Genomic DNA, 16,153 nt, shown 5'->3' on the forward strand with positions numbered 1-16,153 from the left:
TTGGCATAGGGTGGTGCCAACCTGGCGCATCATGTGGCAGCCATCTGGGTGTACAGCACCAAGTGAATTAAATCTGGCCATGATGAGGCCATCCCTGGCCTCCTGGGCAGCAATGTGCTCGGGTGCTGATGCCCTCTGTCCTGTGCAGCATCAGGTGATTGCGGAGAAGATTGGTGTTGTTGTTGGTGCTGCTGGTGTGCCTGGTGCTACTGGTGTTGGGGCTGATCGTGGTGGGATTCTGAGGACCAAAGTGAGACAGTATAAAGGACATCCATGTTGATGGAATAGATGGCAGGTGAAGTAGAGATGATAGAAGCAATCTGTCAGTGGTGAGAGAGGTTCTTACAATGAGGTGAGAGTGGATGGAGACTTTGCTTGAAAGACTTGCAGCCTGCAGAAAGCTCAATCTGTGTTGCAAATGCAGTGAGAAACAGCTTCTGACTGAGGAAGGTGATCAGTTGTCAGGTGGAAGCTTTTATAGTACATTCCATCCTGTCAACTAATCAGCTGGCGCAATGGTCACGCAACTCCCGCCTCAGGTTTATAGATGTGCTTCCTGAGCAGCGTGGTCCTCGTGGGCATCCAGTTAAATTTAAGAGGTAAGTTTAAAAATACTCTTAAGTGTCTGACAATAAGTTAATAATTGTTTAAATTGTGTCGCCCGCCTCTGCCGGTTGGGTCGGGTCGGCAATGACAGACGCACCTGGGGGAAAGGCGCGTGGGAGCGAGATGAAAAATACCAACTTTCCCACCAGAACCACCACTGATCTGGCCCGCTACCACCCTAGAAAATTTTGGCCTCGGCGTTTGGTAGGCCAATGCTGAAAGCTATTACATTTTCCAGTTGAAGTTACAGGAATCTCTTTGGTGTCCGGCACCGACGGGACCGGGATGGCGCCGGTTGATTAAAAATTCCGGATGATGGAGAGGGTTATCTACCGAGGCTATTTTTAACAAACAAAAATAAAAAAATAAAGAAATGTGCAGTATACAGTAATTGGGTACTCACCTACAGAATGTTGTGTTAAATGGATGGTGGAAGATGCTTGATTAAGTACAGTGCTGCCAGTTGAGGGTAATCCATAACTCTTTAATTACTTAACAGTAAAACAAAACTTATACAGTAAACGACTGTATACAGTACGGGAGAGTCAGACTCCTGTTATTGAGGTGTTCGGACTTCCAACAGCGCCAAGAAGCCGAGTAGTGGCAGTCTGGAGAACTACCCCCACTGACTAACTCGGCCACCACGGAAGACTTGGACTCGGCAACATTGCTGGTTATTGAGGTGTTGTTTTCGGAGTATGAATTTTTCCGGTTAATAGAGAATTCTTGATATTTAGGTGCCGTTTAAACGAGAGTTTCCCGTATTGTTATTTAATGCTTTGCAGTTGCCCCCACCTCTACTTCAACCCTCCCAAATGGACACCCATATATTAACTATCCTTTTTGATCAGGAGGTAGTTGTGTACAACTCACAAACATCTTCACCTATCTCATCATTGGCACTACCTGGGTGTGCAGCTGACTGACGTAGGACGGGGCGCCCTGCCTAGTTGTATTTTTTCTCTCTCTCAGGAGGCAAAACAACCAAGACTGATAAAGTCATCCGCTAGGGAAAGCCAGAACATTCCCGTTACATTAGACTGGAAGTTGAGCTTACTTTCAATACAGTGCCGCCCCATTACAGGATTTCATATCATCGTATAATTTTCTAGATTGCTGATCTACCGTATAATTATTTCATCATTTTTAAAATCATAATCACATCTGCTTAAATTTGTAAATGATTATTGATTAGGGTATTCAGGCAAACCACAATCTAACATAAACTTAATAATATGCAAACACAACCAAACCATCTTGCATCAGGTCTAAGATGCAAACTGCCTCATTATTTCATTACAATTTAAACAAACCAAACTTGACTTAATCCTTCAATCTCTTCACACGTACTGTGCAAGATTTCGACAATCCTTCTCCTTTTAACCTTCTTTAAGTGCAACGGTCTTTTCTCATTTGCCTTTACTTCATTTCAAGACGTTTTAATGTCCTGTGTATTCCTTCAAGTCAAAGTCAATCATCATTAATTTAGATGTCAAAATAGGAGTGCTTTTCTATTTGGCAGCTTTTATATACAGTACACGACTTGTTTGAAAAAATTATACTGCTGCTTTGAACTCTACTTGTTTGGTTAAATTCACCCACTGTATGCTGTAACAGATCTGTCAGAAGAATGGTCCATAAAGGAACAAAAGGTTGGTCAACTACTACCCACCTACAAGCAATACCTGGTATCTGCCATCCACTGATTAATAGCAATAGCTTTCAAAGAATGCAAACTTAACAAAAATCAATTATTCGAAGCTGGGTGCCGTTCTTCACCGTCAAAACAAATCCTACCTCCAAAAAAAAACATCCCATCAAGCCTGTCTGTGACACGTACCACAGTTTGATGATTGACCTGAATCACTTCATCCCCAGCGTGGATTTTCTTGCACCGATCCGCAGGAGACTTTATAAAGGAAGGAAAGAAAAGGGAGACCCAGTTGAAGAAAAATAAAAGCAGCATCAAGTAAAATATGCAACATTTACTCACTTCATTAAATAAGACAACAGAGCTATTTCTACTTCCCCTTTTTATTTTACAGAAATGCATAGATGAAGTTTTCCATAGCTGAAGTAATATACAGTGAAAATAACACTACAATGGCAGCTGTCTTTCATTCTGCCAGCGCATTTCACACTTCATCTAGAGCCGTCTTTTGTCTCTTAACCTGTCCTATTACCATCTCGTCTCGCCTTGAATATCTCTTAATGTCTCTTCACCTCCCAGACCTTCCCTTTTGTTCTTTCATCCCCTCCCCCATTTCCCAGCCCCCCAAACCCGCTTTTCAATCTGTCTCATTTCCTGCTTTTTTCTCAGTCCTGACGAAGGGTTTCGACCTGAAACGTTAACTCTGTTTCTCTCTCCACGGATGTTGCCTGGCCTGCTGAGTTTTTCCAGCATTTTCTGTTGTTACTACAATATTCTTATTTGCCTAATGTTTCACTTGTGCTGTTGATTACATTTTAATCCAGTTAATTACTATTCAATTTCTAAATGCAGCTTTACTGTGACAAAATAGAGGACAATGATCTTCTGGATTACTGCAGATCTATTTTCTGGAATGGGCAGATTCAAAAATTACTGGATCAGTGTAGCTATTCAATTTAAGCTCACGCACTGCACAACATTCCAGAAGGTCACTCAAATGTAATGTTTTGGATAGGATTCCTAACACACCAAACAACAGCAGAACGTTTTATATTTGGACATGGAATTACTTGTAAGGATACACACATACTTTCAGAAATTTTACATCACTGTGTGCTAAATGTAGGTCCACAAAATTCCCAATGAGATTTTTTTTTGCAACTTCGATGACTGACGGCAAAGTACAAAAAATATCCTTGCAAACTATCAATTTTACAGTATGATTTTGATTTTTTAAAATCAGGAATAAAGGTCAGTACAAAAATATTTATTTTTAGAAAATAAACATTGGAATACTGGTTTGTATTCTCTGTTTTCCTCTTATCCAAATGATTAAACAAGGGATGTAAGACCTGGGCTTTCGCTGACCATTCAACATTGTGGTTCACTATTAAGTTCATTGAGTATCAACACGCAACTGCAGCTGAAACTTTAGGGGAGACCCTCCATGCTGTGAGCCGGTAGCAGAGGGTTGCAGCACTCCATGTCCATACAGGCAAATTGAAAAGTAAGTACCTTACTCTGGGTCACATCAGGCATCAGTGAGTTTGCGAAGGGGAAAGTTTTGAAGTACCACTATAACAATGACAGAAGTGAATTGTAGTTTTGTTTTTTTGAATGAGTGACTGTGCTGTAATAACCACTGGCAGACACACTGTAGTGGAGCAGTAGGAGAGGGTACCCCGGGAGCACAGAAGACATGCTGTACTGCAACAAATTCAGCTATAATAGCACAAGGAGAGGAAGTGAAATGAGTTGTTACAGATGGTTCACAAGCACCACTAGGGACAATGGTAGTGAAGGTTGTTAGATCCGTGTATCTTGATGTTGTGTGTCCTTCAATAACTAGACAAGCGACTGCAGGGAACAATCAACAGGTAGTTACTGGATGAGGGTTACTCTAAAAACTAACTGTACAGATCCCTACTCAGGGTTTATATACAGGTGTGGTCACTGCCGGTACTACAGTATACAGGAGCTGTAAAAAGTAGTTCTCCCCTTAAAGGTACATACACTACAAAGGTCACCACTGCCCTCAACTTAATGTCACAAAGCCTACCAGCTACGAACAGGGTCAACTCAGAACTCAGCCACCTAGTTTGCCTTTTGGACATTTGGGGGGGAAAATTGAGTCGCGCCCCCTTTGGGGCGCTAACTTCACCCCAAAATTAGCACCCCCGCGACTGGAAGCGCCCCGCCTCCCTCTTGGGGCGCTGCGAGTGAATGTTGCGACACGCTCTGCGGCACGTCGCGCCGCGGTACTACAGGCCTTCCTCCCCTTATTAAAGGGGAGGGGCCTTGCGCAGCGCGACCCGGGGCCCAGCTGGACCACCAGGGATCGGAGTGCCGGCAAAAGAGACACTGGCATGCCGCGGGAGGCGGGGGGCGGAGAGGGGCTGACAAGGAGGCCGGGGATGGCAACGGGGGGCAGGTGCTTGCAGGCGGCCAGCAACAAAAATAGCCGCCCAGCACCGTGCCTCTAATTAGTGCCGCCCCGGCCACAGGTAGGCCCCCCTGACCCCGTCTGACATAGCGTCCGGCAGTGTCAGGGGGCGCAAGGCAACCTAAACTTTTCCCCCTTGATGCTTTCGGCACAGAGTGATTGCTGATCTGACTGCCAAGTAGCGGCCCCTGTGCTACTCCATGCATGCTACTGCTGGAGGAAATCTCCTCGTGAGAGCCAACAATCCAACTGAGTGTAGAACAATGGGCATCCATCAGATTTTAGAATCTCTCCCTTATGATTGCCTGTAGCCATTCTCCAAGCAAACTGAAGCTGGCATTGATTGTATCTTGGAGTATGGACATCATCAGCAAGAGTATTCATGAGATGCTCTTTCTGTACTATGGCCTGCGCAATTGAGATCTCTCCTGGTGCCATCACTTGGTCAATTGTCAACAGTAATGCAGCCAACATTTCCTCCATGACATTCCTCATGTGGGAGACAGCAGTACATATCTGGGTGTTGGGACTCCTCCAATCTACCCAGACCACCTTCCAATGTACTGTGCAAGTTGGAACGTCCTTAGTCTGGTCCTAGTCCTGGGTCAGTTTCCTCTGGAAAGTATTTCAACTACTGTCTGTATTTCCATACAATGCAGCAGGGACACTCAGTAAGATGAACTTTTGCTCTGCGTCAGCCAGACCCTGGTCCACTACCCCTTCCTCACCAGTGCCTAATGACTCACCCTGTGATAACACTTAGTGCCACTTCTCCTGCAGTCTGCGTATCTGTGTTGGTGCCTGCTTCAAGTGAGGACACTGATCGTGCTGCTCTTGAGGGCTGGCTGGAGTATGATAATGCACTTCAGCAGTATGAGTAAAAACACACACTTCTCCATTTGGTCCTGTATTATCATTACATGAACTATTATGTACTCGTGCATAATCATTAGGTGTGGGCACACTGACATAAGATATAATAAAAATCATAGACTATCCCAATAATGGTACTTACCACAAAGTCTGCACTCACTTCCAACTATCGCAGACAACTTTCTCTCTAAGTTCTGCTTCATGAACAGATCTACAATAACTTGCTTATCAGTCACATATGGGGCTACACCAGCTGTTCTACACAGCCACCTCCCATTATATGTGTAAAGGCTACTATACCTGCATAAGAGCAGCAAGGATTGAGACTGAGTAATTTGTCTCCGGGAACTTTCTCATGCAGTACATTTCCACTCCCATTATGGCATGTACCATGAAATTTCCATAGCTCTATAATGTTTGTTCCTATTTACTGTACTTTCTATATGCTTGCTAACAGCTCTCTGTGCCAATATGGCATTTTTGGCAGATATTTTAACTTACTACTGTACTTCACGTCAATAATACATGTGCCTTAACTTACAGTATTCATGCCTTACCTTTGTGTTCTTCAAGTAGTACAACTTCTTGGTTCTTGCTAAGCTTGCACGCCGTTGACACTTTGCTGACTCTTTCAGTCATAGTCTCGAACACTAGTCTGCCTCCTAGACATATTGAGGGGCTGTCATCCCCTACTAAAATTGTGCTCACGTTTCTCTGTTACAGCAGTCAGCAACTTGTTCAGGCCTAGTATGAAAGCTGAGCTTTTCTTGTAAATTCTTGAGCCATTCCCAACAGATTCTTCACCTTCCTCAGATGAATTAACAAATCTAAACATTTACAATGACTTGAGTGGCTTGTTAGCTGCTGAAGCAGCACCAGTCAATCATTATAGAATTTTACAGTACAAAAGGAGACGGTCTTTTGGCCCACTCTGTCCACATTAGCGCCTCCCACTTAGTTCCAGTCCCTGCCTTTTCTCAATACTGTACCACTTTAAATGTTTCTTTTTCAAATTTTTATCCACTTTTTAAAAGACATTATGGATTCTGTTGCCGCCATTGTTTGTGTTTTTTTTAAAAACCTGTTCTCAGAGTGTGGGCAATGCTGGGACGGCTACATTTATTGCCCATCCCTAGTCATCCTGAGAAGGTGGTGGTGGGCTACTGTCTTGAACCGCTGCAGTCTTTGTGGTGATAGCACTCCCACAAAGAACGGCAATGCATGTCCAAGTCAGGACGATGTGTGACTTACAGGGGATGGTATTCCCATGACATTGCTACTCTTGTCCTTCTTGGTGGTAGAGGTTGCAGCGGATATACTGTCAAAGTACCTTGCTGAGTTGCTGCAATGCATCTTGTGGACAGTACACACTGTAGCCACAGTGCATTGGTGATGGAGGGGGTGGATATTGAGTCTGGTGGCAAGGATGCTGATCAAGTGAACTGCTCTGTCCTTGATGGTATCAAGATTCTTCAGCATTATTGTGGCTGCATCCACCCAGGTGAGTTGTGAGTATCCCATCACACTCTTGACCTCAGCCTTGTATACAGTAGAGAAGCTTTGAGTGAGCAGATGGTGAGCCACTTGTCGTAGAGTACCCAGTCTCTGTCATGCACTGCTCTGGTTGCCACAGTGCTGATATGGCAGTTCCAGTTCAGCTTGGTGACCCCCAAGACAAAGACTGTGGGGACTCAGCGATGGTGGTGCTGTTGAATGTCAGGGGAGATGGCTGAGTCAATTTCTTGTTGTAAACAGTTGCCTGTCACAATGTAGTTGCAACCCTCCCACCACTGGGTGCACTGTGGTGTGAGTTGCCCAGCTATGCCCATTATTTATTTAAACACATTTTTCCTGTTGGGTGAGTTCAGCTTATATTTTTCTGGAATTTAATGCATCATTGCTTTTATCCGTGATTCTACCTTTTGCTAGTTCTTGCTGGCCGCACTCACAATAAATTTCTCCTGCTCTTCCTGTGTTTTTTAGGCTCCTGCCATTATCTCTTAACCCATTTCTCAGTCCCTGCAGTCCCTTAGCATCCTTAATTTGAAATTGATATCTGGAACCATTCCCCACCTCCTCCTACTTTTTCTTCAGCCCTACCTAGCCTTGGCACGCCCTCTGTTTTTCTTTGGCTATACTGGACATTTTACCCACCAGTAAGATCGTCGCCTGGGAGAGAGGTCTGTGCCACAGAAGACAGGCCACGTTGGAGGGATTCTCAGAAGAAATCAGGCCACTACCAAAAACACACAGAAACTCAAAGAAATAGACCTTTAAAGACAGATGGATTAAAAATAGCCAGATTCACCTAAAGCATGAGGGGGACAAACACATGAGTACAACATATGTCTGAGAAAAAGAGATAAACAATAGCAGAGAAAGACGGAGCGATTTGAAAAAAGAAACATGTCAAGGAGACAGAGCGCGATATCAGAGACACAGAAGGTAAACAGATCACATGGGGGCATACACAGACAAGACACAAACAAGTCTATAGCTGAGTCCCTCCGACCCACTGTAAGCAACGCCAAGGACATCCAGTAATATACAGGTAGACTATCCTTTATCCGAAAACGTCGGGACCAGCCGAGTTTCGGATAAAGGAGAATTTTGGATTTCGGAAGGTGGGTCGGCGGGGGGTCGTGCGCACGACTTACGCTGACGCTCAGCGTAAGTCAGTCGGGGTCGGCGGGGGTCGGGGCCGGCGGGGGTCGGCGGTTGTCGGGGCCGGCGGGGTCCGCGGGGGGGTCGGCGGTTGTCGGGGCTGGCGGGGTCGGCGGTTGTCGGGGCCGGCGGGGTCCGCGGGGGGGGTCGGCGGTTGTCGGGGCTGGCGGGGTCGGCGGTTGTCGGGGCCGGCGGGGGGGTCGGCGGTTGTCGGGTCCGCGGGGGGGTCGGCGGTTGTCGGGGCCGGCGGGGGGGTCGGCGGTTGTCGGGGTCGGCGGTTGTCGGGGCCGGGGGGGGTCGGCGATTGTCGGGGCTGGCGGTTGTCGGGGCCGGCGGGGGGTCGTGCGCACGACTTACCCTTTATCCGAACTTCCGAAACCGGAACCCTCTAAAAACCGAAGGTTTTTTCATTCGTACGCACGACTTACGCTGAACGAAAAAACCTTCGGTTTTTAGAGGGTTTCGGTTTTCGGAAGTCCGGATAAAGGGTAGTCTACCTGTATATGAATTTGTGAATACTCATAAAAGATTGATATTAAAATCATAGGAGTACCTTGGGAACCCCACCACCTCCAAGTTCCCCTCCAAGTCATACACCATCCTGACTTGGAAATGTATCGCCGTTCCTTCATCGTCGCTGGGTCAAAATCCTGGAACTCTCTCCCGACCAGCGCTGAGGGAGCACCTTCACCACACGGACTGCAGCGGCTCAAAAGGGCGGCTCACCACTGCCTTCTCCAGGGCAGTTAGGGACGGGCAATAAATGCCGGGCTTGCCAGCACCGTGAATGAATAAATTAAATAAAAGTAGATTTTCGTCTCCACCATCTAAATGGTAATCTGGCAGAGTGAGTCACCCACCTGTTATAGAACTCATCTGACTTTCATCCCAGAATTGATTCCAAATTCATTGAAATAAATGGGAGGATAATCGGGCAGTTTCTATAAACAGGCAGGCGATCCATTCAACCAGATCGCAGCACATGTAGTGAAGATGAAAATTTACCCCATAGTGTCTGAAAAATTGTATCAGTTATTGCCCTAAAAAGATCAAAAACGTGTTCCATTGAATTTTAACTAAAACAAAAAGCTAACAAAAACTGAATTTTATTCAATAAAAACAGAAAACTCTGCAAAACTGATGAAGGGTGCACACCCAAAACATCATAACCTGTCTATAATAGCAAAATACTGCGGATGCTGGAAATCTGATGAAGGGTCCCAGACCTGAAACATTAACTCTGTTTCTTTCTCCACGGATGCTGCCTGGCCTGCTGAGTATTTCCAGCATTTTCTATTGTTATATCATAGCCTGTCTTTTCTCTTTACAGTTATGTATTTCCAAGATTTTCTGTTTTTATTTCAGAATTCCAACATTTGCAGTGTTTCCTTGTTGCTTTACTGAATTTTGTTCAATTACCTGCTTGACAGAATGTGTTAACTTATACAGCAGCCGCATTATTTTTTCCAAACTGACAGATACTAAACACTGAAATATTGCTTATGCACCTTTATTGAATTATATATTAGCATATTATAGAATAATTTTGATGCGATTTTCCTTGCGTGCTGCATTTTACAGCGAAGCAATTAAGCTTTTTGGAGACTGCAATGCCAACTAGTGCAAGTCATATTTCACCTCTAACTCCTATGCGAATGGCCGCATGCCAAATTTTATGTACAGTGTTATGTAACGCCTCCCCCTCACCTGTATAGTGCAGTTCGCCCAAATAAAACAGACACATGATTATTCGGGTGACCTGCAAAGCTGAAGTTTTCAGCGTTGACTGAAAAGTTTGTTTTTTTGTTTTGGCTCATTGCATCGACTCTTATTTCCATTCAGGATGGAGGTTCCTTTGGGGTGGCATGCATATACTTGGAGGTGGAAGAGCAGCTTGAGTGGACAAGAAAAGCAGGTGTGACCACAACCTGTGCCGGCTGGTGACCTCTTTGACAAGTGAGGCACAGCGCTCCACGCCTAACCAAGCCAGTGTGTCACCATGGTTCCTGTGGAATCCCACCACTGACCATATAAGTTATATATTATCCTTTTCTGATGGCATTGTTCAGTGGTTGTTTGCTTTTAAACCTTTACATCCAGGACTGGACTTTAAAAAAAAGCAACTAAAACTTTGTAGAAGACTCTTCTATTTTTTTCACTTTTTGTTTAAATTCTAAGTGCATTCCGCCATCACCTAATCGAACATACATACGAACATACAAATTCGGAGCAGGAGTAGGCCACTCGGCCCTTCGAGCCTGCTCCACCATTCAATAAGATCATGGCTGATCCGATTACTCCACATTCCCGCCTACCCCCCCCCCCGATAACTTTTCACCTCCTTGCTTACCAAGAATCTATCTACCTCTGCCTTAAAAATATTCAAAGATTCTGCTTCCACCGCCCTCTGAGGAAGAGAGTTCCAAAGACTCACGACCCTCTGTGAGAAAGAATTTCTCCTCATCTCTGTCTTAAATGGGTGACCCTTATTTTTAAACAGTGACCCCTAGTTCTAGAACTAATCTAAATGCCAGTCTATGTATCAAATTTCTGCTGTACATTTTTTGCATCAGCTAAGATCTAGAAATTAAAAAGGTATCAGACTCTGAGCAGTGGAACTGTTAACACACACAAATTCTGGAGCATGGTGGCATAGTGGTTAGCACTGTTGCCTCACAGCGCCAGGGACCCGGGTTCAAATCCGGCCTCGGGTGACTGTCTGTGTGGAGTTTGCACATTCTCCCCGTGTTTGCGTGGGTTTCCTCCGGGTGCTCCGGTTTCCTCCCACAGTCCAAAGATGTGCGGGTTAGGTTGATTGGCCATGATAAAAATTGGCCCTTAGTGTTAGGGGGGATTAAATACGTGAGGTTACGGGGTTACGGGGATAGGGCTTGGGTGGGATGGCCGTCGGTGTAGGGACCGGGTGTTAGGGTTTGGATGATCAGCCATGATCTCGTTGAATGGCGGAGCAGGCTCGAAGGGCTGAATGGCCTACTCCTGCTCCTATCTTCTATGTTTCTATGTAAACCTTTCAAGAACATGGAGACTGCCTACAAAATACACTTCTTAGTATTGCTCAACCCATATCTGTCTGTATCCAGTACATCACTATTGCAGTACAGCAAAGGCCTTGGTGTACGGGAGATTCTGCAAGCAGTTCTTTTGCATTTGTGAACAACATACAAGATGAAGCTTTTTTGTTTAATAAGCAATCCCCTTTTGCCTCTAGCACCCAACCTGTCTCTCCATCACAGGTTTTCTGGTCTCTCCCTATCTGATCGATACTACTCTGGTCAATGCTCCTCCAAACTTTCCTATCTTGCTTTTCTCGAGCGGCAAATACATTATCCCACACGTTCTCCTTCCTTCTACATCTCAGTATAGTGAAATCAATACTCATTGCATTCTTCGACTCTAAGGCAATCTTTCACAATGACTCAAAATGGTGAAACTCCTTACTTTCCCCCATCTTTCTTTCCTCCTACAATCTTCCGGCTTTTAAAACCAAAACTGGTTATCACTAATCACTACTCCCTAATTTACCTGGTCTCTTTTATTCCTAACAACTCTGGTGGTCTCCTGCCCTATGGGCTTTGGTCCTTCATCTTAGTTTCTCAATAAGAACATAAAATGCTACACACAAGACTGAAAGAAATTCGTTCCCAGGAGGACAGGGAGAGGTCAGCCTAAGATAACAAAAGCTGCTATTGGAGCAGCTGAAAGGTAATTAGAGAAGACAGTGGCTAACTACAGTAGCAATAGCAACATTTTTTTCAGCTATGCTTGAAGTTAGGGGACCATGATGCTCTTGCTGCAGTTGTACAGGGCCTTGGTGAGACCACATCTTGAGTATTGTGTGCAGTTTTGGTCACCTTATCTGAGGAAGGATGTTCTTACCATGGAAGGAGTTCAGCAAAGATTCACCAGGCTGATACCTGGGATGGCAGGAATGACGTATGAGGAGAGATTGGGTCGATTGGGCTTGTACTCGCTGGAGTTTAGAAGAATGAGAGGGGATCTCATTGAAACTTATAAAATTCTGACAGGACTGGACTGACTAGATGCAGGAAGGATGTTCCCGATGGTCAGGGGAGTCCAGAACCCACAGTCTAAGGATAAGGGGTTACAGTCATTTAGGACAGAAATGAGGAGGAATTTCTTCACCCAGAGAGTGGTGAACCTGTGGAATTCTCTACCACAGAAGGCAGTAGAGGCCAATTCATTAAATATATTCAAGAAGGAGTTGGATATATTTCTTAAGGCTAAAGGGATCAAGGGATATGGGGAGAAGGCAGGGACAGGGGACTGAATTTGGATGATCAGCCATGATCTCATTGAATGGCGGAGCAGGCTCGAGGGGCCGAATGGCCTACTCCTGCTCCTATCTTCTATGTTTCTATGTCAATGAAGGACTGCACAGGGCCATTAATGAATTCTTCAAGTGGATTCCCAGGACATGGCAGAGGTTTTAAGTTGATACTTTGCAGCAGTCTTCACTTCAGAAGATGATGCCCCGTCACCAATAATTCATCATAAGTGTCAAAGTGGATGTGGATATAATTCTGAATAAAACCTCTCAAAACTGCTTGGGCTGCTGGTCTTGTTGACATTCACTGAGGGTGCTTGAAGAAATAGGAGCCCCTTGCACATAGCTCATTAGAGTTTGGGATTGTTCCCATGGACTGAAGGGAAATACGTGTGGAGCCAATATTCAAAAGGGTCAACATCAGAACCGTGAAATTACAGGCTCATTAGCTTGACTTTGGTTCTAGGCAAAATGCTAGAAGGGATCATTAGAAGCACACTGTAGGGCCACAGGTTGGTAGAGACTCTAAACATGTCATCTAGGAAAGGTCGTATCCTCCAAATCTGGATGAACTTTTGCATTATTACTAGCTTGGTGGATGAGGATAGCCCCGTTGACATTAAATACCTAGATTTTCAAAGAGCATTTGACAAGGTGTCACAAAATAGGCTACTTTATGAAATAACGACCTGTGGGATTGGAGGGCAGATCCTGTGTTGGGTAAGGAATTGGTTGCATTCCCATAGGCAGAAGGTTGTTATTAATGGCAGGGGTTCTACGTGGGAATTGGCTACTAGTTCACAGTTTTTATTAATGCTCTGGATGAAAGCATTGGTAGAACTGTCTGCAAGTTTGCAAATGATACAAATAGAGTATTAGGATGTATTGCTAGGATAATCCAAAACAAAACAAAAACACGATGCAATCCTTGTATAGGCGACTCAACAAGATTGCAGGTTATAACTCTCAGTATACGTCTATGTCTACAACTTGCATAATTTTACTCATGATTGACAGCAAGACCAGCAATTCACAGAACGTGTCGGGACTTTCTCTTTGCAAGCCCCAGAATTTCTGTGCATTGACAGAAAATTACTAAGGACTAAGCATCAAAAGCCCCATGGAATCTATTTTTAGGTGCAGAAAAAGCATCTGAATGTTGTATGTGTAAAACATCAAAACAAGGTAAAGCCTGAATTCTTCAACTTTTTCAACCTTTCTGGAAAAAATGCTAGTTATCTACATTCAAAGGGTTATTTAGAATAATAGAATGGTTACAGTGTAGAAGGAGGCCAGTTAAGCCCGTGCTGGAAATATACAAATGTATCGTGATTATAATAGATGTGACTTTTATTTTATTCAGTCACAAGATGTGGGCATTTCCCTTAACTGAGTACATTAATGTAACCAGGTGGATTTTTATAACAACCTGGTAGTTTCATGGTCACCATTACTAACACTAGCGTTTTTTAATTCCAAAATTAACTAACTGAATTTAAATTCTCTAGCTGTCATGGTGGGGATTTGAATTCCTGTCTCACAGATCATTCTGCCGAGGTCTCAGGATTACTAGTCCAGTAACACAACCACTACGCTACCGTGTCTCTGTTGCACCTGTGACAAATAAAACTTGGCACTTTGAAATTTTGTCATGCTCAATTTTTATCATGTTTTGCAATGTATTCTAAATGATTACAACAGCTGCACTTTCATTTAGATCGGTCGGACAGAGTGCTCATTTGGTGCACAAGGTAAAGAGCTGCTTAACATATGAGATATGCCCAGATTTGAGCAGAACAAATTAATTTTATTTACCTATTATCTACTTTGTCAGCTTGGCCCAGTTAGTAGCACTCTGGGCTAAAGATTGAGTAGCTCCTCCTTTTAGCGCTCCCGCGCTGGAAATTGAGTGGTTGCGCCCCAAGAGGGAAGCGGGGCGCTACGGGAAGTGTCCCACATCCCTCTTGGGGTGCTGCGAGTCAATATCGCGGTGCCACGTGCCGCGGTATTGCAGGCCTTCCTCCCCTTCTTAAAGGGGAGGGGCCTTGCGCAGCACGACCTGGGGCCCAGCTGGATAACATTCCTCTCTCAACCATCATCACCAAAAAGAGATTATCTTGTTATTTATTCATTTGCTGTTGGAGGGACTTTGCTGTATGGCTGCTGCATGTGGCTACATAACAACAGCGACCGCACTTCAAAAAATAATGGCCTGGAATTTGCGGTGCCGAAACCTTCTGAAAGGCCCCGCAAATTCCGGTTTCCGCATGCGGGTTTCCGGGTTCGCCTTGACAGAGCTACCACACCGACTCAAAAAACAATTTCGCCAGCACAGAGTTGGGTTATTTGCCCAACTACTGCCCAGCAAATGCCCACGCCGCTGTTACGCCTGGTAAAAGAGGGCAGAGGGCCTGCTTTCACCAGCGTACGGGTTAATATACCTCTTAAATAAAAAATAAAAAATCAGGCACAAACACTTAGGGGGGAATTTTAACCTTAAATTATGGGTAGGCGTGGAGCATGGGGGTAGTTAAATTGTTAAATACGGGACTCCCGACCTGATCCTGCCTCCAACCCGCCCACTTCTGGTTTTAACGGGGGCGGTCGACCGACCCGCTCCCAGGGGGCGGAACATCAATTTTAATATTATAGTGAGGCTGGTCATCACTTTTTTAACCTCTGACATGAATCAGTCATTCCTGAAAGAAAGACTTATTAAATAATACTGAGCGGCCTACGGGTGGCGCTGTCCAGGGAGAGTATAAATACTCAGGCACGGGCCCAACTTGCGCAGGACATTCTTAACAGGAACTAGTGAAGGACACAACCAGACCGCCATGTTGTAAATCAGTTGATTAAAGCTTTGTTTAACGCTTAGACCAAGTGCCTAGTAGTTTTCTTACGTCAACCTCCATTATGTTTTTAACTGCACGTGGGTGCGTTTCACACATTTCGTGAAACCCGGCAGTTACAGCAAGGTGGGGACTGCCGGATCCAGGAGGCAAGTGCCTTTTTATCTACCTCCTGATTCCAGGGTCCCTGCCTAACCAACCATCATGCGACCGGAGACCTCCCCGTGAGGCCTCCGATCACCGCCCCCCCCACCCCAGGCATTCCCCCCTGTCCCAGCGATGATGTTGAGGCCGATCCATTTAATGGCCCGGCCTGACCCCTGATCCTCTACCCACCGCCCCCAGATCCATCCATTTAATGGCCAGGCTCCCCCACGAGAACCCTCCCTCCCTCCTCTGCACGACTGCAGGCCTACCCACCCGCAGCCAGCCAGCCAGCCTCTCAATCTGGCCGGCTGCGGGCATGAACTGAGGCCTCGCATGCAAATCAGGCCCTGCCGTTAAAGTTGTCAGGGCCTGCGGGAAACCCGGCCTCCTCAACTGCCTTCCATCTCAAAATTCCGGCTACAAAATTAGTTTATGCAAATTTTGGCCCACATTAAAGTATTTAAAATTATTTTTCCTCCCTGCGTGCTCTGACTCCCTCCATAAGCAGACGGAGGGAGTCATGGGAGAGCCTGGGTGCAGCCGTACACCTCTGTGCAGTGATTGTCAATGTTTGCAGCACCTTAACACTGACAGCACAAATGTCAAAATCA

At 45.2% G+C, this 16,153-nt stretch overlaps 1 protein-coding gene across 1 annotated transcript in view; it reads right to left on the reverse strand.

Moving 5' to 3' along the window:
- cnksr2a (connector enhancer of kinase suppressor of Ras 2a) overlaps window positions 1–16,153 on the reverse strand; it is a 775,384-nt gene that overhangs the window by 353,354 nt on the left and 405,877 nt on the right. Inside the window, exon 8 of the mRNA XM_086006247.1 lies at window positions 2,447–2,515. Coding sequence (XP_085862373.1) covers window positions 2,447–2,515 — 69 coding nt within the window. The remainder of the gene's footprint in view (window positions 1–2,446; window positions 2,516–16,153) is intronic.

Source organism: Somniosus microcephalus, chromosome 14 (genome assembly GCF_052327205.1).
Source record: "Somniosus microcephalus isolate GS21.2 chromosome 14, FLI_Smic_1.0, whole genome shotgun sequence".
Lineage (NCBI taxonomy): Eukaryota > Metazoa > Chordata > Chondrichthyes > Squaliformes > Somniosidae > Somniosus > Somniosus microcephalus.